Here is a 23,680-nt window from a genome sequence, read left to right on the forward strand (position 1 = left end):
TTTGCCATTTCTGATTACATTTTGCCTAAACCATTTGCAACGAGGATATCACAGAAGGCAGAACAACTCCCCCAGCTCTGAATTAAAGGCAACACTTGCTTATTTATTATTATTAAAAACATGGGGGTTTGAATCTAAAAACGGAATGAAATACATTTAGCATTAAAAATAAATATATTCTAATTTGGAATGTTTACTTAAAGATATATGGATTACAATGTTCGAGTCTATCATACAGTGTTTTCATGGTTGTTGGTTAATACTTCTAATATCAAAACTAAAAATCACATGCTAAAAGGACTACTACCAGGGGAGAGGGACAGACACCAATTATTCAAAATTAAATGTTTTGCTTCATTCCTATAAGCAAAAGAGAAAACTAATGTTACTGAACCACATGATATATATATATATATATATATATATATATATATATATATATATATATATATATATATATATATATATATAAATATATATAAATATGGGTTCTTGGATAAGGCAAATCTTGTCAACACACTATTCATTGACAAAAATGGCTCCAACCTAATTTAAGGCCCACCGTCTGCCCAGTGCCCATTCAGCCTACTGCCTTTCCGTTTGGGCTTGTCAATGGGAGGAAGCGAACAGGACCAGAAAAACACACCACGTTATCTCTTAAACATCTTAATGATTCATTAAAAGTGGGCTATGGTATATTTTTCAACATCTATCGCATGATGCTCATTGGCCATTTAAAACAGAATTAAGAACATTAACAAGGGCAAGCAAAGTCTTATCCAACAAAGGGATACACAGAAAGATTCAGTGCTTGTAAAACTCAGGCACCACAAGGGTTAAATCTGTAAACAACTACAGTCCACAAATTCTGGAATGTTTTGGAAAAATAATTGGTTAATACCTGCATTTTAAATTCTGGCAGTAGACATCATTTTGATGAAGCAGAGGGGACTGGTCACACATTTTTTGTGGCACTGGAGGTGAGTATACAAAACGCTTTCTGTTCCCTGACAGTTTGACAGTGTAGCAAACAGGCTGTGTTATGGGATGATTTTGTGCGGTTAAAGCCCATCTCTCGGCAAAGCACAGCTAATCAACCGTTGTCTTAAAAACTGCATAGGGGAGATTTCTACAGAACAAAGTAACACTGAATAGGAAATGTATTAGTGTTAATTCTGCTTTCAATACTGCGTAGAAACCGTAAAATCTAAACAAAACAACTTTTTTTGCATCCAGTACAGATAACGCCATATAAAAACCAGAAAAACCCTTGCACTGGTTACTTGCCTCACGGGAGTGACTTTATTGCAATCACGCAGTTTTTGTGTTGAATATTTTTTTTATTGACTTTTTCCAGTGACTCTATTTTGATGCTTATTTTTTGCCATCTTATTGAATAATTATACTTTCAAATTTGATTTGCCTTCCACATTGCTCTCATGTATTATATGAAAACGAAGAAATAAATAAGAATACCAATTTTGTAAGCCTGCTAGGATCACCAGTCACAGACTAGTGCAAATTTACAGCCCTCTGGATCTGCAGAATAATTGCAGGAGCTTTTCAAAGACCAGTGTGTTCCAACCTTTGGATTAATTGAAAAGAAGAAAGAGATAGCACTATTTGCACTGTAAAATAAACATCTCCTTTTACAAAGCACTTCCAGGTAACCCCCCTCCTTATCACTTCCTCCCATCCCCCTCATCAATACTGCAATAACAGACCAAACAACAGGAACACTAAAAATATGCAACATTGTATGAACTTTGTACTTAAAGCAACAGTAACAACTAGGACACTATTTCCCGATATTACATGGCACAGAATAGTGTATGGCCTTTCATAGGGCTTGGTTTATGGCTAAACCATGTAAAATCATTGTATGGATTGTCACGTGCATTTGAGTTCTTGTCAAACATGTTTCTGCTTATCCAAAAGGCACAAAGCATGGCCATATTGCCAAGTTTTTTTTTGTTATATATTACATATAAATATATAGAATTTTCCCAAATTATCTCTTGCCAATCCTTTTATTCCAACAAATTGCGCTCCGGAGCGTTCTTTGGCATTGTGTGAGATCCACTGACGCATGTTGCGTGTGATAAGAAAATGGCTGGGTGCAATCAATGCATTCTTTAGATCCATTTTATGCTCCTTTTAAAAAAACAAAACAAAAAAAAACAGATCTCTGATTGCCAGAGGGTTTGCCATAGGCTCCTCAAATGTTTTCTGGGAACTGCTCAGTAAACAAACAAGCAAAAGAAAAAAAAAGTTCTGTACCTTCATCCAGTGAAGTTTAAATCAAATCACTCAGAGACTTTCCCTAAAGTGCCCTCTGGATTTCAGAACAAGAGACGACAAAATTTGCCTACTGGAAAGAAAGGATGAAATGTTTTAAGTACACAAGAGACTACAAATAACTTAGAACCAACCTGGACCCATGGAAGAGTCCGGTATAACATGATATTGTGAAGGAATGAAAACATTTGTAGCCCCGTCTGCAGCCCAAGAAAGTCTGTGCTACATCAAAGTTTCATGAAGTGTGTTATCCAGTTAACGGTGTTTCGTACAAGGCATGTTCTGAAAATCAAAACGCTTAGTTGGGATGCTCTTGCCAACATCTGTATACCCTTCTTGACATCACCTGACATGTAAAAGATCAGTTTGTCCTCTAGGAGTGTTTGTTACAAGGCCAAGAGGGTTGGTGAGTTCAAGGAATCAGAGGACTGGTCACCACTGCTGCTACTCCTACGATGGGCTTTGGAACAAGACTCTGAAGGAGAAGTAGATGAATCCTGATCCAGTACACTTGGGTAGGTAAAGACGAGGTTGGAGGTGTTAGGAGTGCTTGGAGGTGTTGAAGACATCACTACAGGTGTGTTAAGGGGCTCCTCGTTGAAGAACCCTCCACCAATACTGATGGGCTTAATCACAGACCGTTGAGTTTTTTCATTGTTGGATGACGAAGAAGCAGGAATGTCTTCTTCAATAGGTTCCTGTTTGATAACCACCCTGCTTCCAACCATAGTGCGGATAGTGTGAGAGGAGCTGTTTCTGTCATCAAGTTGTATCTTACACATGGGGGAATGGGCGACCAACATAAACTCCAGTTTATCCTTTTCTTTTTGGAGTTCAGCAATCTCCTTCTGCAACCCAGACTTCTCCTGCTCGAGTTTCTCTGTTTCCTGTAAAACAGAATGGACAAACCTTTAGCTATACGTGAATGGAGTAGTAACTGAGATCACCAAGTCTTTCATAGAAATTAGTGACGTTGACAGCGAATCATAAAGATAAAGATTCGAGTAACCAGGAACTTTGAATTTCTTTGAATTTGTATTTTACTTTTATTCTGCTGAGTTATTCATAGCACAATGCAATACTTACAAAAATTATTTAAAATACAAAATATTTTATATGTAGACACAGGTAGGCGAACTTCGACACTCCAGATGTTGTGGACTATATCTCCTATAAAGCTCTTATACCCATAATGCTGGCAAAGCATCAAGAGAGATGTGGTAGAAAACCTGGTGTGCCAAATGTCGGACCTCATGGAATCTAAATCATCACATTACGTGAATGGTCATCAGGTCGACTGGGCCATATACTGCACAGAACCTCCTCCCCACCGAAAGTGACTGAAAGCAGCTAGCCCAGTCTTTTTTACATTTTAAAGTAGCATGTGTATAGCAAAATGTGTTATTGTGACATAGCAAGCAAGAGTATAAAAAGTTTTTTTATAAATCTATTTTTAATTAACCAAACTTGGTCATTTGTACTTACCGCCTGAAGTTTATCTGTTAGCTCTCGTCTTCTGTTGCGACATTTGGCTGCTGCCAACTTATTCCTCTCCCTCCTCACCCTTCGCTTTTCCTCTTCCTCGGGTGACAGCTGTAGATAAGGGGGGGGGGAGAGAAAAAGTTTATAACAAAAATTTGACATTTTTTATTCTCTCTTTTTTTTTTTTAAAGCAACGTTTTTTGTGGTCAATCGTTATTTGTTGAGGAAGCAGCAGTACCAAAAGGATTGCGAAAGACAGAGAACATTTGCCAATCAATCCTTGGTGGTCAGACTGGAGAAATTTCACAACAATTATCAACTGCTTGAACATGGAGGTACAGAACTTTTCGTTCTATGCCATTTGGGTAAAAACATCCTTCAGATACAAGAACGTCTACTTGAACACACCAAAAATATAAAACATTATATATTCTATGAACATACACACTCAGTACTTGTCATGTGGATGCATCCATATGTTACAGTAGCCCTTTCTTCTCCCAGTAACCATTCATTTTGATAGGGTTAGAAGAATTAAACAAGAAAAAAATGAATTTCTTTGTGAACATCTATGTGCTATGCAATATTTTATTGAATAAACAATGCAATTTGATGGAAGGTGGAGTAATTAGAGGTAGTCTGCTATTTACATGTACCCCCAGCATTGCGACCGATATGCAGGGCATCAAATGGTGACCTTACAGAAAGCATATCAGGACGGAGCGACGCATGACCAGAACAGAAGGCATGATAATGGAAAGCTCGTAATGGGAGGATAATTCCAACAAAGTAGCAAGAAGCTCAGAGGACAAGAGTGATAGGGTTTGTTGTGTAACATTAGAAATCCAGCCACCAATAAATAAATTAATAAATGAAAATCAGGTTCTAAATTGTGATGACATTGAAGGGTAAAAGTCTAGAAACTCTGGCTAGTAAAGAGAGACAGTGATCACAGACCGCTCGGCTCAGGACCATTCTAGTTCTCTAATGGTATTTATTTACCCAGTTATTCACCTGTTCATCCCGTCTCCTTCTGCCCGCGGCTGTGCCAATTGTTTTGATCACACCTGGTCTTGGCAATGCCGTATGCCCAGTAACCGAAGACAAACTGGGTACAGGGTGACCATAAGGATGTGACCGGACATAAGGGTTGGACATGGAGGTAATGACTGTCGGTTGCACCATCCACTGAAGGTCCTGGCTGGTGGTAATGGCATTAATGGTAGGGATGAAAGCGCTGCTTGATCCGGGCATATCTGTCCTGAATTTCTGGAGAGGGAAGAAATGGGATATGTGAGGAAAACAAAACAACCAGTATACACAGGATCTTTATTACATACAGACAGTGCACAGTCCTTATGATACCAATGGCCAGCATCTCCATGCACAGTTCCTATAGTACCAATGGCCAGCGTCCCCATGCACAGTCCCTATAGTACCAATGGCCAGCATCCCGCGCACAGTGCCTATAGGATCAGTGGCCAGCGTCCCGTGAACAGTCCCTATAGTAACAATGGCCAGCGTCCCATGTACAGTCCCTATAGGATCAATGGCCAGCTCACCGCGCACAGTCCCTATAAGATCAATGGCAGGCGTCTCATGCACAGTCCCTATAGGGTCAATGGCCAGCGTCCCATGCACAGTCCCTATAGGGTCAATGGCCAGCTCACCGCGCACAGTCCCTATAAGATCAATGGCCAGCGTCCCTTGCACTGTCCCTATAGGATCAATGGCCAGCGTCCCTTGCACAGTCCCTATAGGATCAATGGCCAGCGTCCCTTGCACAGTCCCTATAGGATCAATGGCCAGCGTCCCTTGCACAGTCCCTATAGGATCAATGGCCAGCGTCCCTTGCACAGTCCCTATAGGATCAATGGCCAGCGTCCCTTGCACAGTCCCTATAGGATCAATGGCCAGCGTCCCTTGCACAGTCCCTATAGGATCAATGGCCAGCGTCCCTTGCACAGTCCCTATAGGATCAATGGCCAGCGTCCCCTGCACAGTCCCTATAGGATCAATGGTCAGCTCACCAGGTACACATTTGACTCCGCACAATCGGTACACGCTTTGTTTCATTCTGTGATAAAATGTGAGGACCAGAACCCAACATGTCACTCCCTCTCTGTCTGAGCACATTTCACACCTTGCTTTACCTCCCCTCTCATACGCTCAGCCAACACATTTCCAATCACAGCAAGCTAATGGCCTGACTGTAACACTGAATGTCTTGACAGCTATGATTCCTTCCTCCCTGCATATCAGTAGCCATTCCATCTATAAGGTTTCTGAACTCCACCTTTCAGCTTGCTGAGCTTTACATGTGATACAAATGTATTCCAGAGGTGCCCAGGCTAGCCCTCATACACTGGGTGTTACACAAACAGCTGGCTTTCAAACACGGACAAAAATAAGAAGTTGGCAAGTGACAGACAGAATTCATAGGTCAACAAGGATCAGTTATCAAATTGAAAATTATATTCACTTTCTAAAAAAATATATTCACAAGATGTTAAAAGTATTATAGATAAACAGTTTAGTGGTGATGTATCGCTTATTTACATATCTGATCTAGGACTCCATGTTTAGAGGTATTCCACTATGATCACTGACAAATTGAAAAAAAAATGTAAAAGGTTAAACAGCGGCTGGATATTGCAAATCTCATTACTCTCAGCCAGACTGAACTGGAATGAAATAAATTGTTCCATTCAAAGACCATTAGGATTGTCAAATGTGCAAAATGGTTAATAAAGGGTTTGACGATCAAAAGCGTATCAAGTCACCATTCATTATTTTATTTAGGAGCAGGGAAATAAAAAATATCCTGCTTAATCTCAAACAGATTTACAAAGCGGATTGTCACAGAACGAGATATTCCCTACGTCTAGCCTCGAATCCTATTAGTGTACATTCACAAGAGGTTAGATCACCAATTCCTCTCCACCTGGCTGTAGGCGCAGGTATATTCTGTGCATTATATGCAGACGCTGAACTGACATGAACAATACAAACACGGCCGAGAGCAATATTAGTTATACAATAGAAAAGGTCAATTCAAATGTTTAAAAGCAAAACACAAACACGTGTTCCAGGGAAGGGAAAGAAATAAATCAGATTGCGTTAGTGGGCATGATTGACGCCATCTACTCAATGATGTTTATATACGAAGAACAATTCTACAACAATCTGCGGACACATTCTATCCGTACCCATGTGGATTATTCCATGTTTAGAACTTTGCCCCAGAAATGAATACAGAACTTAAATCAGAGCAGATCCAGGACTAGAACACAGAACTAGCAGAAGGAGGTCAGTGTCTGAGGGGATCGATGAAGAGTCCCTGGTTGCCAATTTTACATGTCCATAAATGTGATGATACAGAATAATGGTAAATTAAAACACACTAACGGGAGAAATCCACTCCATACAGACCTATGGTCGGGCTGGATTGAAATCAGGAACATTATATTGCTTTACAAGAAGTGAAAACAAATGGAGGAACTACCCGAAAAAAAATGTAAAATGTCCGGAGCACAGGATGTCAGTCAAACGTTACCAGGTGTGAAAGCATTTAAATCTACTGTAAAACTAACAAAAAGTCAAAGGGTACTGGGGGAGCGTTGCAGAATCACCCAGTGACTCACATTCCGACATGGAATTCGTCATAATTACACCATCTGGGACACAGGTAGCAGGGCTATAGCTAAGAATTGGAAATATGTATAGAATACATAATGTAACATGCCATAAAACTCCACCCAGAGGAAACAACACAAAAAAGCAGCTAAATTATAGAAATATAAATCTTTATAGTTATAAGCAAATAAAGAAATATGAATAACACAAAACCCAAATGTATGGCATCCTGTAATATACGTTTCTCATTGCATTTTTTGTCCTTTAATGTTATCATTTATTTTCCCTTCAGCATTCATAAGGCAATGCCAAACTGTCTGAAGTGAACGAACATATTATAAACCATTTAGAACACCTGCGCTTCCTCAGGGCGTTCTGGAGCTGTGAAATCCCGAACTTAGAAATTCGACAGAAATCACCATTGTTGGTATACTGTATTGGGTTTATTTATGAAAACAGTGGAAGATTAAAAAAGTATCTTTTAATGATTTAGGAAGAGGGAAATAAATAATAAAAAGGTCAATAAGTGGGAGGAGATGGCAGATTCTACATAATAGTAAGTTATTAACCAGCACAGATTAGGGGTCACGGACCCTACGTTTCTGGATGGGCCTTGTCCTCCCAAATTCGAAGTATTACATGCGGACGGCGTGTATTTTAGGTCTTTGTCCCTGGTGTAATAACGCAAAGAGTAGCGAAATAAAAACCTGCCGAAGAAGTTAAGGGGTACAGACAAAGAACGAGAAAAGAGGTAAGAAGGGGCCTGCTCGAAACGGCTTAAACGTTGCATTCAACCCATGTACACAGTGCGAAGGTTAAGGACACATGACGGAAATATTCCGTCAAGATTCCCATTTATTCCAGAAGTTGTGTCCTTAAGGGGTTAAATACTGCACATAATGCAGAGTATTACAAGTACAACAATGACAACAGCTTTACAGATTTAACCCCTTAAGGACACACGACATGTGTGACATGTCACGATTACCTTTTATTCCAGAAGTTTGGTCCTTAAGGGGTTAAGAGCGAAACAGCTCCCTATTACACTTTACGCCGTGTATTTGCAAATCTCTATAAATAAGGAATGGGCTTCCTGTCTGCACTTACCAAAAAACTAAAAAGCTGAAAGTCAGGATTGTCCTGCTCTTAGACAGGTTTCCTCTGTCATTCCAATTCCTGCTCTAAAGGGAGAGGCCGTAAAATGATTGCATAATCCCCTCCCACTGTAAAACGATCTCCTTTAATCTGCGTCCCCTTGTTCGATGACTGCACGCACTTTATTCCAGGTGTGGTTACACAAAAGCCTGGCACTCCTAGGGACATTTAACACATTCTTCCCCTTCACAGACTGGTTCAGGTAACCACTTATCTCATTTCAGATATACCCCCTGGTTAAAATTGTAAGGCGCTGCGGAATATGTTGGCGCTGTATAAAGGTCAATAATAAAAATGTAATAAAAAATATAAAATAAAAAAATATAAAATTAAAAAACCACTCTGCTGGCTTCTTGACTCACAGGATCTGTGAGTTGCCCAGCTAGCTATTTTACGTGCGAGGGACAGGCATCGTGTGCTCCCATCACCCTCTCTCAGTAAACAAAAGAAGACACCGTTTGGCAGCAGTTAAGGTTTACTCCTTAAACATTTTTACTGTTTACTGCAACTTTTAATGTTTTCGATGCCGCCTGATGCATCCACTCTCCAGTTTAGCTATTAATCGGGGGAAATCATCCCACTCCCAAAATCTAGCATTCTGAATAAAAAATGTAAAAAGTTAAAAGAAGTGTAACCGGTGCGATGCCAGCTGGCGAAGGAGGCCGAGACTGAAGGAAGCCTGTAAAGTCTAGACCTCATTCATACAATCTATATGGCAACCTGCCTCTTGGTGAATTACAATTATTTATATAGCACCAACATATTGAGCAGCGCTGTACAATAGTGAAAGAAAATGGACACTAAGTTCTAACAAAACATGATTGATATACTGGAAGAGAAGGTGAAGAGGGTTTTGTCCAAACAAACTTACAATCTAAAAAGGCTTCTAAGGGGTTATATCTCAGACATCAGTTGTCCTGTCGGGAGACTTAGCCACAGCTTCCATTAAGTCATCACTGCAGGCTTTACTGTCTCTTTAACAGGAAACGTAATGAACCAGTTTGCTCAGCGTAATGTAGAGATGATTTTCCATTCTTTAATGTACTGCTATGGCAGTTTTTTTTTACAAAGAACTTTAATACTTATCTTTTCTGGAGAAAAAGGATTAGTCTCCTGTGGGTGACAGGATTTGACCCAGATCTTTCAGTTAGAGGGAAGTCCTTAATCTCTCCTCGGATGCCATAGGCAGTTGTTGCAGCCAGTTACATTGTTAGAATTCACTTGTCACAATGTTATTTGGGTATTAGAGGCCACAGAATGTATATATGGCCCCCAGAGATGGCGTTGCTAGTGACACATTTCTCTTTAAAAGAATCTCAATAAATAAATTAAAATAAATAAAATAATTAAAAAACACAAAAACTAATAAAATTTAAAAAAACAAAAACAAAACATATCCGGTTAGCCATAACCTCTATCTGGACGCTCCACATTCTACAAATTGTCTCAATCTATGTCTTACAGACTTTAAGTGATGTTTAGTTTCAAGAAATCAATGTAGAATGTAAGGGAAGGTTCCCATTCACCCGAGATCAGACTACAATCCCCACGATGCTTCAGGCCACCCATGTTCTATAGGATGAACCCTGTGTAGTATGAAATCCTATCATGGCTTTATTTGAACCATGTGAGAGCCCATTCATTCACCTTGTTCTGTGTTATTGGGCTACACAAAGTATGACTCAGTGTGTTGCAATGATCCCTGTGATGGATTTGATTATTTTATTAGCCAACACAAGGAAGGAGGCATTTCCTCATTCGCCCGCAGAAAAATGAAATTGTTCTCCCCCTCAGGCTCCCACACATCCTTCGTTTACTGGAAATGTGCGAATGATCTCCCTGTTTCACACAATCCCAGGAAGTTGTGCTCACTTTGGAGGCCTATAGGGGGCAGAATTGCTACACATAGACTGCATTAAGGATTGGGAATCCTGTCATTTCTGGGAAGCCTGCTTTGATGTCTCCGGAATGTCTCCAGAATGTAGCTCCTGGCAGAGTTCACTCCCCCTACCCCCTCTTTTATTTGTGTTAAACCAACCAACTCCCCCTCCCAAATAAGATTTTCTTTTCTTTTTTAAAAAGAGGATTTTCAGTTATTTTAGGGAAAGGTAAGATGGAAAATTCAAGGAATAGAAGAAGATTAATTGGTGCTGGGTTAAGACAGATATGACTTTTTGGTTGTTACATGCTCATACTTTTTCCCATCACAGGAAAGAGTTTAACAAGTAGACAATGGAATCCGAGTGATTTAGTAAAACTATGTGAAGATTGTGGGAGGACAGACATGACTGGGCCATTAAAAAGTTAACCTTTTATAGCCTGTCCAAAAAGCAAAAAAAACATTGTTAGCAAAGTGTATTAACCATTTACAGAGCTCGTTCACAGTTAAAGTGTAAGATTAAACAGAAAAGAAAACCTTTATTTAAATCATTGCTTCAATACTAAATCCGGTGTCTTCTACTAAATTAATAAAAATTCAGGGTTTTTAAACAAGTATAAACCATATTGCATGGGTTGCTGCATATCACATTGAGTAATGCTTTCCTATGGGCGGGTTTTAATGCGCGTGCGCCTCTGGCCATGCATGCGCATTCGGCGCCACTCGGGAGCTGAAGTCAATGGAGGAGGAGGAGAAGTCACCAGTGCCGAGGGTGCCCGCCGCTGGATTAAGGTAAGCAAATCAATGGTTAACCATTTATTCGCTGCGGAACGCGGCCCTAGTCAACTAAACGGTGACTAGGGCTCAATAGTGTTAGGAATACATTCCTTTAATTCTAACAAAACACATATAAGACATACCGGAACAGTGGGTGAATAGGGCCTTGTAAAATGAGCTCATAATCTAAAGTCCTCCCCACAGGCAAAACAAACGCAGAACAAGATGGCAGCTGCACGTAGTGCGGTGTGCATGAGTGGTCACTATAAAAAGGGACTTCTGGAGCTCTGGAAAAAAAAAAAAAAGGACTTTGGCATTTTTAGGCCAGTGGGCAGATTTGTTAGTCCTCCAAGCAAAAAAAAAACAAAAAAAAAAACAAATAAAAATAAATCACAATTTAGTTTCTCCACCAACCTAAGACAAATTATTCTAAACCTGTGTGTACCAAACTGGAAAACACGGGGTGTTCGTAATTCCCAGTGTTTTCCAGAGCAGGAGGACAGAGTCAGTGAGCTAGCAGCTTCGGGCACGGTTGCCTAATCAGCCAGGACAAACAGGAAATGTTCTGCATGCTCAGACATTGCTGAAATTTAAAAGGTAGGAAGGGCAGCCACGCGGCTTGCACGACTGGCCTTCAGAGATGGAACCGTTTCCCTTACATGTACAAACAAGATTCCCACCAAACCGTTCAGTACCAAAAGGGCGAGCAAAGCTAGAACACTCAAACCCTGGTTAATAGGAGCCATTTGCCTGTGAAACCTTTGTTATGTACACAAGGAGCGCATTCAATGATAGATAACAACTCCTGTACCTGGGGTTATTTATCATCAATGGCAAAGCATTATGGGAGTGGTAGTTCACAGTGGGTGAAGTTTAATCAAAATCTCCTAATCTTTGTAGACACCATTTATAATGGTTAAAATAAGTGCTACACGAAACAATGCTTAAAGCAGCACTGTCACCCCTCTCTCTCCAAAAATGAGCATTTCATGAAGATCAAATCTTTATAAAATCCTCAAAGACTCCGTCAAAACAAAATCTATGACAAGGTGGGGTATTATATCCTACGCTTGAAAAATCTAAAAAAAAGGCTGAGGCAACGCTGTCAAGCTTTGTCTAGCCCTTGGCTATAACTAGTGATTACTGAGGGGCAAGAGGTTCTGTCTATGGAGAATGCTGCAGTCTCATAAGTTCCGCCTTAGTCCTCAGTGTTGTACTGTCGCGCATGCACGGATGGCAGATGAAGCTCCAGGAGCTAAAGAGGACCTCACGGAAGAGGATAAGCGGGCATTCTAGGTCCTGATGTTTGTTTCCTTCATGACTAGCTGGCAATATATCACTTTTGGTGCCGTGTCTGTCAGAAGCAGAGGGCAGTGTAATAAAGCTGTGTCACGGTTTATAGTTTACCCCCACATAAAGGGTTCTGCGGTTTTTTTGGGTTAGCTTGACATAGACTTCATTTCAAGGCCAAAACTTGATGTGCACATTAATAATGCAGCTATTTACTGAGTCATTGTGTACCTCAACTTTTCTGGATTTTTGTGTAATTAGGGGTAGATGGTACCAACTCCTGTAGCTCTTTTGGAGTTGTGCAGCCCCCGCCTACTTCCTACACTCGATGCACCCAGACCACTTCATCTCAAAGATGTGGTCTGGACACAGTGGCCCTGTAGTTTTGATTCTTGAATGTAAAACATTGTAGATTTGTAGAAAAGGCAATGTTTCCATTGCTGGGTTAAACACTCCTCTAGTGGTGGTCTTCCAGTCACAGTCACTAGAGGCACTTCCTCTACAACGACCAAGTGACCCTAGCTCATGTGACCAATTGCAGCTCATAGGAATACATTGAATTCACATATTTCCTAGGAGAAGCATTGGATTGTAGAACATCACGTCCCTCTATGAGAAACATTGGATTGGAAAACATTACGTCCCTCTATTAGAAGCATTGAATTGGAGAACATCACGTCCCTCTATTAGAAGCATTTAATTGGAGAACATCACGTCCCTCTATTAGAAGCATTTAATTGGAGAACATCACGTCCCTCTATGAGAAGCATTTAATTGGAGAACATCACGTCCCTCTATGAGAAGCATTTAATTGGAGAACATCACGTTCCTCTATGAGAAGCATTGAATTGAAGAACATCACGTCCCTCTATGAGAAGCATTGAATTGGAGAACATCACGTCCCTCTATGAGAAGCATTGAATTGAAGAACATCACGTCCCTCTATGAGAAGCATTGAATTGGAGAACATCACGTCCCTCTATGAGAAGCATTGGATTGGAGAACATCACGTCCCTCTATGAGAAGCATTGGATTGGAGAACATCACGTCCCTCTATGAGAAGCATTGGATTGGAGAACATCACGTCCCTCTATGAGAAGCATTGGATTGGAGAACATCACGTCCCTCTATGAGAAGCATTGGATTGGAGAACATCACGTCCCTCTTTGAGAAGCATTGGATTGGAGAACATCACGTCCCTCTTTGAGAAGCATTGGATTGGAGAACATCACGTCCCTCTATGAGAAGCATTGGATTGGACCACTGCCAAAAAAAACAATGCCAGCCCCATGACGGTGCTCAAGAAGTAAGGGGCAACTAGGGAGTTTCAGCTCTGGAAAAATTTAGGTGTAGGGGATGGTGGGGGGGTCTCATGTAAATAGTGACTAGGGCTCTATAGCATTTACAGGTTTGTATTTCAAATGCTACAGTGCTCCTTTAATATATTGAAAGTTCCTTTCAGAATGGACTTCCAGCCCTCCCCGACTGTACTTCCCTTTTTTTCAAACTGCCAGGATGCACGCACTCACTTCTGGCACGTTTCACGGCCCGAATTAGGGAACAAAAACTGATATCCGAGCTGAAAAGCCAGAGCTAATAGTCGCAAGCAAGCTACTTTCTACGCCACAAAACAAACACATACACAATTAAACCTTCTCTGTGGCATTTAATAGGTTATGCAAGCGATGGCTAGTTGTAGCAGACAGCTTTGTGAACAGCAAAGCATCATGGTAAATGTAGTTCACAAAACATTGAGTGTAAAGTCTAGTCCTCACTACCCTAGGGAGATTTATCAACAAAGGGGATGTGTGATCACTCAGGGTAAAATGTGAAAGAGCTAGCAAATGACAGCAAACTCCAGTTCGGGCACAGTCCAGCACACTATGCAAATCTGGACAAATCGTTTCTTTTCCTCCTCCTCCAGGAGCCATATTCAATGGAATAAAAAGAGAACACATATCAATGACTGATCGGTTGCCAAGACGGAGCCGACCAGGTCTAATACAGGAGTAAAGACAGTGGTGTGGAATTGTACATTCAATTTCCAGATCTTACAGACATATTTGTTAAACACAGATAATAAGCCAGTAATATTAAAAAGCGGGGAATGAAAGTGATGAAATCTGTGATTTCCATCCCTGCCCAGGAATTTTTATTAGTTCCCGGGAATAATTAAAGTAATAACTCCCCCTGATTCCACTGGTTGCAGAGTCCATTTTGCACTGACACAACTCCTGCATGGATTGGCTTTGTACTACACCCCTGCCACGTATGTCAGTTGGATGTAGGCCCGTTTCAGACAGACGGATTCACAAAGAACCATAGAATGTGACGGCAGATAAGAACCATTCGGCCCATCTAGTCTGCCCAATTTTCTAAATACTTTCATTAGTCCCTGGCCTTATCTTATAGTTAGGATAGCCTTATGCCTATCCCACGCATGCACAGCACATACAGCATGTTTATTCAGGCAGCCATAACATAAAATAAGGATGCCTCCTCCATTACTTAAACACAAAGCAGTAGCAACGCCAGATGTTGTTGTGCAAGACGCTTGCTGTCTGGGGGAAGAAATGCTGTTAATCGTGCTCTGTGCTATACTGTTTCCAGAAACACTTCTAGTTAATGGGGTTACTGGCCACTTAGGGCAACCTTTGGCCTAACTTCCTGGATAAGCAGGATAGGAGTTGCAGTTTACAGCAGAATAAATTAAAGGCTTGCTTTTCTCTGATCCTAGAAGAGTAAGCGTAATGTGTGCAGCTGTTAAATGGTTTCAAACTGCAGTCCTGTGTGTGTGTAAGAATCAACTTCTAAAATTCCTCTAAAGTAATCTTCAACACGCCAAATTATGCCGACAACCACAGACAGGGCCGGTGCTACCATAAAGCGGCACAGGCGGCCGCACCAACCCAAGGGGGGGAAAGTGGTGGGTGCAATGTCTGAGTGACGGGCAGGAGGGAAGCGCACAACCTCCTCTCCTGCCAGTCATTTCATGTAGCGTGTCCGAGCTCAAGCACCTTTGTCCAGCCCAGCCTCTGACTGGTGAATGCCGCAGGCTGTGTGGAAAAGCGGTGATACAAATCACATCACATGTAGGCACTCTGTGTAGCACACCGCATGGATGGCATCTCGTGACGAGGCGTGCTTCCCAGGGACGTGATTTCGTAGGGCTGAAATGCAAGTATGAAATTGTGACTGCATGTATGACTGTGGGTGTCTCTCTATGCCTGCTTTTGTGTGTCTCTGTAGGACTATGTCTGTAGGTTTCTGTATGCCTTGTTCCGTATGTCTCTGTATGACTGCATGTCTGTTTGTTTGACGGTGTACGTTTTGTTGTGTGTTTGTATATCTTTGTGACTTTATGCGTGTATGTATTTTTGCCTGTATATCTATGTCTGTATGTTTTGGAAGAAAGAGACAGACAAAAGGGGTAGAGGGGAAGTAAGAGATACCGGGGCGCCGGGGGGGGGGAAGAGCAGGGGTTGTAAGAGACTCACAAAAGGGAGGATAAAACACACTAAGAAGGAGTGTAAGACATACAAAGGGGCAAAAGGGGGTTAGGAGACACACAAGAGAAGATGCTTTTTAAATCCTTGCACTAGCTCTGACCAAGCAAACAAAACATCACAAACGAACATTCCTGAACCAGTTTCCTTAAAGCTATTCTAACTATGCCTATGCCAAGAGCAGACATTTTATTGCATTTAAGTCCAATATTACAGGACGGTTTTGTTATTTTATGTTCTTAGTGAGGCACACCCTGACTTTTCTAGACTTAACAGAAAAGTGGGAGGACGAGACAGGATTTTGATTTGAAAAGCTCAGCGCTTGGTGATGTCAGTAAAAAAAAAAAAAAAAAAACAGAATGATGAGATAATTCTGAGACCCGGTGTCACCCAATTCAATATTAGCAGAAACAGCAGAATAAGAGAGCTCTGCTCTGCCATTATAAAGTGTAAAACCTACAGCTAGCACGTCACATGAACAGCTGTGTTTAACTGGGAGCTTTAGTTATTAGCAGGGGTGGGCTGGGTAGTATTAGCCCCCTCAGTTACTATGCTATAAACAGCATATCCAGGTTTGAAAGGTCGCATTCTCTTTAGAACTACATATCAACGTATTGTATTACGGGTGTTCGGTGCCTTCTGTATTGAGTGCTGATGCAACACAGATTGGACTGGTCAGAGTGCATCGCTGATTAATAGAGATGGCCACATGCCACTTTTTAGTAGCCCGAGGTAAATAATTCATAGTAAGTCCCACGTCAAACTGCAAACACTTCATGATGGATAAGCAGAACGTTAATGCCAATGATAATGACACACATGGAAAAATAAATCGTTACAGTATATGCCTTCGCTACAAATAATAATAATGAAAATAAAAATGCAATTTAATGATCTAGAACAAATATCAATTGTTGGCACGCAAGACTCTTGTGATTAATATCACGAAGAATGGCAGCATTAGCCATCATTTCTCGCGATGTAGAACAAGTTCCTGGTCCAGGTGTTAGAGATTCTTTACTCTACTGAAGAAAGCCAATGAGCGATGTGTGGGGTCAGGGTTTACCGCGAGAGATTCCCAAATAGAACCAATGTTAGTTTGTCCATATTCCGATCCTACAGGCTGGCCACCATCCTGGCACTGCATCCAATAATTCTCAAAAACATTACTGCTCACAAAAAAAAAAAAAAAATCTTATACTGCACAGGTTCCGTTTTAGAAAGGAAAGACGTTTTTTCCATTTCGAGATAGGATTTAACAGACACATAGATCAGGGATTTCAGAACGATTGCAATATTTCCTTCCTTTCCTGCTAACAGGAGTCACAAAATAAATAAGAAAAAAAAAATTGTATTAACCAACATGAAAATATCGCCTTACTCTTCAAGAAGGGAATAAAGGAGCAGTGTTAGAAAAACAAACCGTTTTTTATCATAACTTTATTACAGCTATAAGGCTCTTAGAAGAAAAAAAAAACGCACACAAACTCCTAACTTTTATCATACCAATTTACCTTCTATGTGCGTCACTTTTGGGAGAAACGTTATAATTCCGCACGGTAACACAGCAAAATAATGCTATGCTGGAAATTAAATTTACTGTAGTTTCCCTGAATATCAAACATAACAGCTGGAGGGGAAGGAGATTTAAATTAGGAGATCAGCACCTTACGTTTGGGGCTTATTCACTAAACCAGGAATTGGAAGGTGAGCGAGAGAGTTAACCCCATAAGGACACATGATATGTGTGACATGTCATGATTCCCTTTTATTCCAGAAGTTTGGTCCTTAAGGGGTTAAAGAAATATGTATTGTTTTCCCATTGGCATCTTCCAGCAGAGTGGGGGCTGAGGTGTCCGTAGCTGTGGATGGTCAAACCACAGAACTGCTTGTTGGCTCTGATGACATCAATAACACAGGCAGTTTATATTCGCCTACTCATTCTAAAGCATTTTTAATCAACACATAAGGGGAGTATAAAAGTTGAATAATAGTCTGTGTTCTAGATTTACATTAATAAGCCACGATTGTCCTTATTTCACTCTGAGACAATGTGTGTGTTGCACAGTCCAGTTATCTCCACTAGGGGTCACTGTGTCATACTCCCAGGATGCCAGCCTGTAGATTGCATGACAAACCACACCAGCCTGTCTCAGACCACTTCTTGTACAAACTGGCTCTCTAGATTAACCAAACATCTGGAGGTAGGATGCCAGATTGTATCACTCTGGGCAGCCCAGTTCATCATTGTCAGGGGATCCAGAATGCGCAATACAAAAGCACTTTGAAGTCAGCCGCTCAGCAATGACCACTTGGGCTGCATAGAAAAACGGCACAAAAATTCAAATAGGGTCTCTGAGACCATAAGCACTTCTAGAGCCCTCATATAAACACACCAAGGGCATAAAAATTACAGCCCACGTTAAATGCCAATGGATGAACATGATCCATCACAAGGCATGATAAACGCAATACACTGCTCACAGCTCTGACATACAATGGGTTAATACAACCTCCCAACACATCATAAAGAGTAACCCTATGTTATGCTACAGTCACTGGACCACCAGAAAGTCAAGGGGCTCTATTGCCATAAGTAAATAAAGAAAATATGTATCTTCTGAATTGAATGATAAAAAGGAAATAGAGTGCAGAGAGTTTAATACACAAAATATTGCGTGTGCTGCCAGACACAGCATTGTTTTGCCAAGTATGGCATGTTTGTTCGGGGTACGTGACACTGGTGATGGAATCCCTTCAACTCGCCAATCACCGCTTGTTAGACTGTTAGCTCACACATGCAAGATGCTCCGTACCTTCATTATGTGTCATTGTTACTGGGTGACAAACTGTACGTAACACAGCGCTACAGAACCTGTTAGTGCCTTATAAATAATAATAAAGTAGGCCAAGCAGGCATCTTATGCAATGCTGGTTAATTAGCAGAATGATGTAGGATGGGTGAGGAACACTGTCAAGAATGTTAACTGGGGCAGGGTGTAGGACCAGCCCCAGTCACTAGAATGATAATTTAGGGCTAATGACCAGTTTAAACAGGCTGGCGAAGATAGGCGAGGCACATTGCTGGTAAAGTGGCACCAACCACAAACACATTCATTAATAACTGACTTCTAACACTGCGGAGTATATGACCCAATCTAGACTGTCTTGTGGTCCTTACTCCAATATCTGTATGTTCTGTATGTGCCAGGTCTCTGGGTCACGATTAACCAATGATTCCCTGGAATCTCTCACCAGCTAATGCTGCTGGACACTTTTTGTTGGATAGCATTCCTACTTATAAGCTCCAGCTTTTCTTGTAAACCAATCAAAGAACTCTTTAGATCTAGAGGGTTCCACCACCCCTTGTTTTAAGATGTTCCGTTGGCATTGGAGTTGGGCCAATCTTCTTCTCATTACAACTCTACACAAAAAGTAGACTTTTCTGATTTCCCTTATTTACCGGCTACTCTCCTCTCCACTTCTCATAATTCCAGCTTTACTGTTTACTCAGAACAAAGGTGCAGGGAGGGCTCTGTTGTCCTCCTTTAGAAGTTGTTGGAAATGTCTTACTGCCCAAGGCACTAGACCCATAACAGAACTAAGTCAGTCGACCTGGGCTACAAGAGCAACGAACAAACTACTTCTGATTGATCAAAGTACGAGAGAACGAAAACCACAACAAAAAGAACTGGAATGAGATCCAAGTGAAGACTATTAACCCATTCGTGCAATGCCTTGCTCACCACTTGTCCAGACGGTAGCCTACAAATCCTTCTACATACATGACTGACTAAAGAAGCCTATAGAAAACAGGCAATAGCTTGTACAGGGTCACACCAGGCCCTTTGCCTGTAGATTTTGTGTTGACAAAGGAACCACAGGATGTTGCTCAGATGCTATAGAACAAAGTTTGCATTTGTGTAATTAAGCCATGGAGCACATGTGATAGGTTAGTACGCAGTCTTATTTATCCTTTACCAATATAGAGGGAGCAGTATCACTCAAAATATCACCTCTCTGGCACACAATGGGTTAACATTTTGTAGTATACGGTGCACATTAAAAGATAGTATGTAACAAGATATCAATACAAGACTGTCCCTCATTAAAACAAACAGCGCAGGCTACGCCTTTGTACCATTAATAAATCAAATATGAAATTGGCAGGCGGTTTGGCTGGATTCACACCTTATTGTAGATTATCAATTTACTTTTCAATGCACAACAACTGGTTTTTAATGAATTAACCCCTTAGGATATCACAGTAAAACGCGTGGAGTAAAAGCGAACTGGATGGCAGGGCAATAGCTAACCCCCCCCCCCCCCCCCCCTTGTAGCAATACTCTATTTTTATTTTGAGGGGGGATAACGAACTACTAGGTTTGTTACAGTTACACAGAAAAAGCTTTGCTGGACATGTTCGTTATTTCTAAATAAAATGATTAAAATGAAATACAGACTCATCTATTTCCTTCCATTGACTGCCACCAATGTGTAGAATCCCTTTGGCCCAGAAAGGGTTAAATGCCCCCCCCTTCCCCCCCATGTGCTCGCCTTAGAGCACGCTTGTGCTGGTGAATCATATGTAGATGATAGGGAGCTACAATCTCCACTATAGCCAATGACACAGAACATCAGCACAGCTGTACGAGACACGACCCAATAAGTGAGAATTCATCCACAAGAACCAAATTTAAAATTCAACGAGTGCACAGAACGGCTGCTGGGGGACGAATCTTCCCTCCAGTGAGAGGGCTGGTCATCCACCCTGTACCTGGCCAACCTTTGCCATGCCAGCTGCAGTGTACCACTGCCCCCATGACGCTCAGTCTGCCATTTGGAACAGTAGTCCATTACACTTTCTATGCCAAAATGTTACACATTGTCTCTCATTCTGTAACAAGCTGGTAAAGGGATTTAAATAAAATTAGGGATCTTGGCAAAACCCATTTATATACATAGAATTCCTGTACATGGTAATCGGGTCAGCACACTTCTGTACAGAAACTCTTAAGGCAGCCCTCTGTCCTTTGTTAGACTAGGACTCCCATCAGTGTTAGTCGAGGTTTATGAAAGTCATAGCTCTAACAATAGCAAGAGGGATGCACCAGATCTTTCCCCATGGAGATCACACTCTAAGCCACTGAGCGTTCGATCTGCTTTTTAGTAATACAATCTGAGATCCTCACCTGATGGATTGAGGTAGATAAGGAGTTGGGGTATCCTTCCGGGTGTGCTGGAGAATTGCTGCTACCATGCGAAGAGCTGTCGAAATTCCCTGAATAGTCCTGGTACATGATCTGAACTCCAGAGGGGCTGCTTGGAGATTGTCCGTCGTCTATCGGATCTTCAAAAATAATTCACACAACAAAAAATGGAAAATAAAAAATTAAAATTCAGAAGTCTCCAGGCTCCAATATACTTTAACTCTGCAGTTGATGAGACAAAGAAAACTAACTCTTTAATGTCACTGCCCCACAGAAGAATTGGAAACCCTCCCCCTTACTGATAACTACTCATTTAATTTCCTAAAATGTTACCCTGCGTCCTACACTCTCCTCCAGGCTGTGACAATGTATCAATACAGATCCAGATACTGGTTACACTGTGCCCCACCTTGGCAGCACCAGGCAGTCTGTGTACACACTGTGCTTGTTATAACAGACAGCGCAAAGAAAAAAAAAACACAATAAATGCTGAGAAAAATAAAAAGAATATAAAAAAAAAGAGAATATAAAAAAAATAAAAAGTTCTAAGAACTAAATAATAATAAATAAAAAAATAATGTAAACTCTATTCACTCTGATTTCTACTGAACTTCCCAGAGAAGAGGAAAAAAAATGAGTAAAAATTAGTAATAATTTAGTTTGAAATGAGTAATTCTGCAGAAGGTGCTCATTGGATATTGTGTGAGTGAGCCATGGCAGGGGGCAGGGGGCAGTGAGTGTGTGCTCACCTCCAGGCTCTGTCACTGAGCTCTGTCCCAGGCTGTGTGCTCACTCAGTCAGTGAGTCAGTGGAATGCTATTAGATCAAGCCCACTCTCATTATCTAGTGAGCAGGGCTGCATGACGTCACCGCCTCCACCACCGCCGCCAGCGGGGGTGGCCAGGCCGGGTTATACAAGGCACGATGGAGGCGGCAGGTCCCGCAGCTCTGCCCGCGGGGGGGTAATTAAGGGTCTCTGAAAGGTTGCCAAACCGGGATGAGATGATTTGTTTCGTTATTTAATTGGTGTTGGGTGGCGGTGCTCCCCCTCAGGGCGCTTGGTATCGTCCATTGACGCATGTTGCCATAGAAGGACATTGGCGTGTAGTGACGCGCGCGGGTTTCCTTGGCTCGGGTGACGCGCGCGGACAGGGATTCCCTCTCTGTGTGTATGTGTGTGTGTGTGTGAGGGTGGGAGGGGCCTGTAATCGTGGGCGGAGCCACGCACCATGGAGACTGAGGGCTTCGATTCCTAGTATTAGATTAATGCAGAGCTCAATAAACAGTGACTGCTGGTCCAATAATAATAATAACAATTAATAATAATAAAAACTATATCAATAAACAGTGACTGCTGGTCCAATAATAATAATAATAATTAATAATAATACAAAAGATATCAATAAACAGTGACTGCTGGTCTAATAATAATAATAATAATAATTAATACTGACTGATGGTCTAATGGCAATAATAATAATTAATAATATATTAATAAATACTGACTGCTGGTCTAATAATGGTAATAATAATAATAATTAATAATATATCAATAAATACTGACTGCTGGTCTAATAATGATAATAATAATAATAATAATAATATATCAATAAATAATGACTGCTGGTCTAATGACAATAATAATAATAATAATAACAATAATATTAATAATAAAAATAATAATAAATCAATACATACTGACTGCTGGTCTAATGGCAATAATAATAATAATAATAATAATTATTATTATTATTATTATATATCAATAAATACTGACTGCTGGTCTAATGGCAATAATAATAATAATAAATCAATAAATACTGACTGCTTGTCTAATGGCAATAATAATAATAATAATAATAATAATAATAATAATAATAATAATTAATAATAATATGTCAATAAATACTGACTGCTGGTCTAATATGTCAATAAATACGGACTGCTGGTCCAATATATTAATAAATACTGACTGCTGGTCTAATGGCAATAATAATAATAATAATAAATCAATAAATACTGACTGCTTGTCTAATGGCAATAATAATAATAATAATAATAATTAATAATAATATGTCAATAAATACTGACTGCTGGTCTAATATGTCAATAAATACGGACTGCTGGTCCAATATATTAATAAATACTGACTGCTGGTCTAATGGCAATAATAATAATAATAATTAATACTAATATGTCAATAAATACTGACTGCTGGTCTAATATGTCAATAAATACGGACTGCTGGTCCAATATATTAATAAATACTGACTGCTGGTCTATAATATCAATAAATACTGACTGCTGGTCTAATGGCAATAATAATAATAATAATAATAATAATAATAATAATAATTAATAATATATCAATAAATACTGACTTCTGGTCTATTATATCAATAAATACTGACTGCTGGTCGCCTGGTCCAATATATCAATAACTACTG

General features: G+C 40.5%; 1 protein-coding gene across 2 annotated transcripts; it reads right to left on the reverse strand.

Annotated features, from left to right (window-relative positions):
* Positions 1-579: 579 nt before the first annotated feature.
* On the reverse strand, positions 580-22,057 carry FOSL2 (FOS like 2, AP-1 transcription factor subunit). Of its 2 annotated transcripts, none has more exons than XM_063441550.1 (5): positions 21,983-22,057; positions 21,216-21,373; positions 4,795-5,049; positions 3,784-3,891; positions 580-3,185 (listed from the first exon to the last, which is right to left on the reverse strand). In XM_063441550.1, exons 2-5 carry the CDS (start codon positions 21,321-21,323, stop codon positions 2,685-2,687), a joined length of 972 nt encoding a protein of 323 aa, XP_063297620.1. In that variant the 5' UTR covers positions 21,324-21,373; positions 21,983-22,057; the 3' UTR covers positions 580-2,684. The 2 variants fall into 2 exon arrangements, with proteins under 2 accessions (XP_063297620.1, XP_063297619.1); XM_063441549.1 differs by having other exon boundaries at positions 4,783-5,049.
* Between the last annotated feature and the right edge of the window lie 1,623 nt (positions 22,058-23,680).

Source organism: Pelobates fuscus, chromosome 2, assembly GCF_036172605.1.
Source record: "Pelobates fuscus isolate aPelFus1 chromosome 2, aPelFus1.pri, whole genome shotgun sequence".
Taxonomy (NCBI): Eukaryota; Metazoa; Chordata; class Amphibia; order Anura; family Pelobatidae; genus Pelobates; species Pelobates fuscus.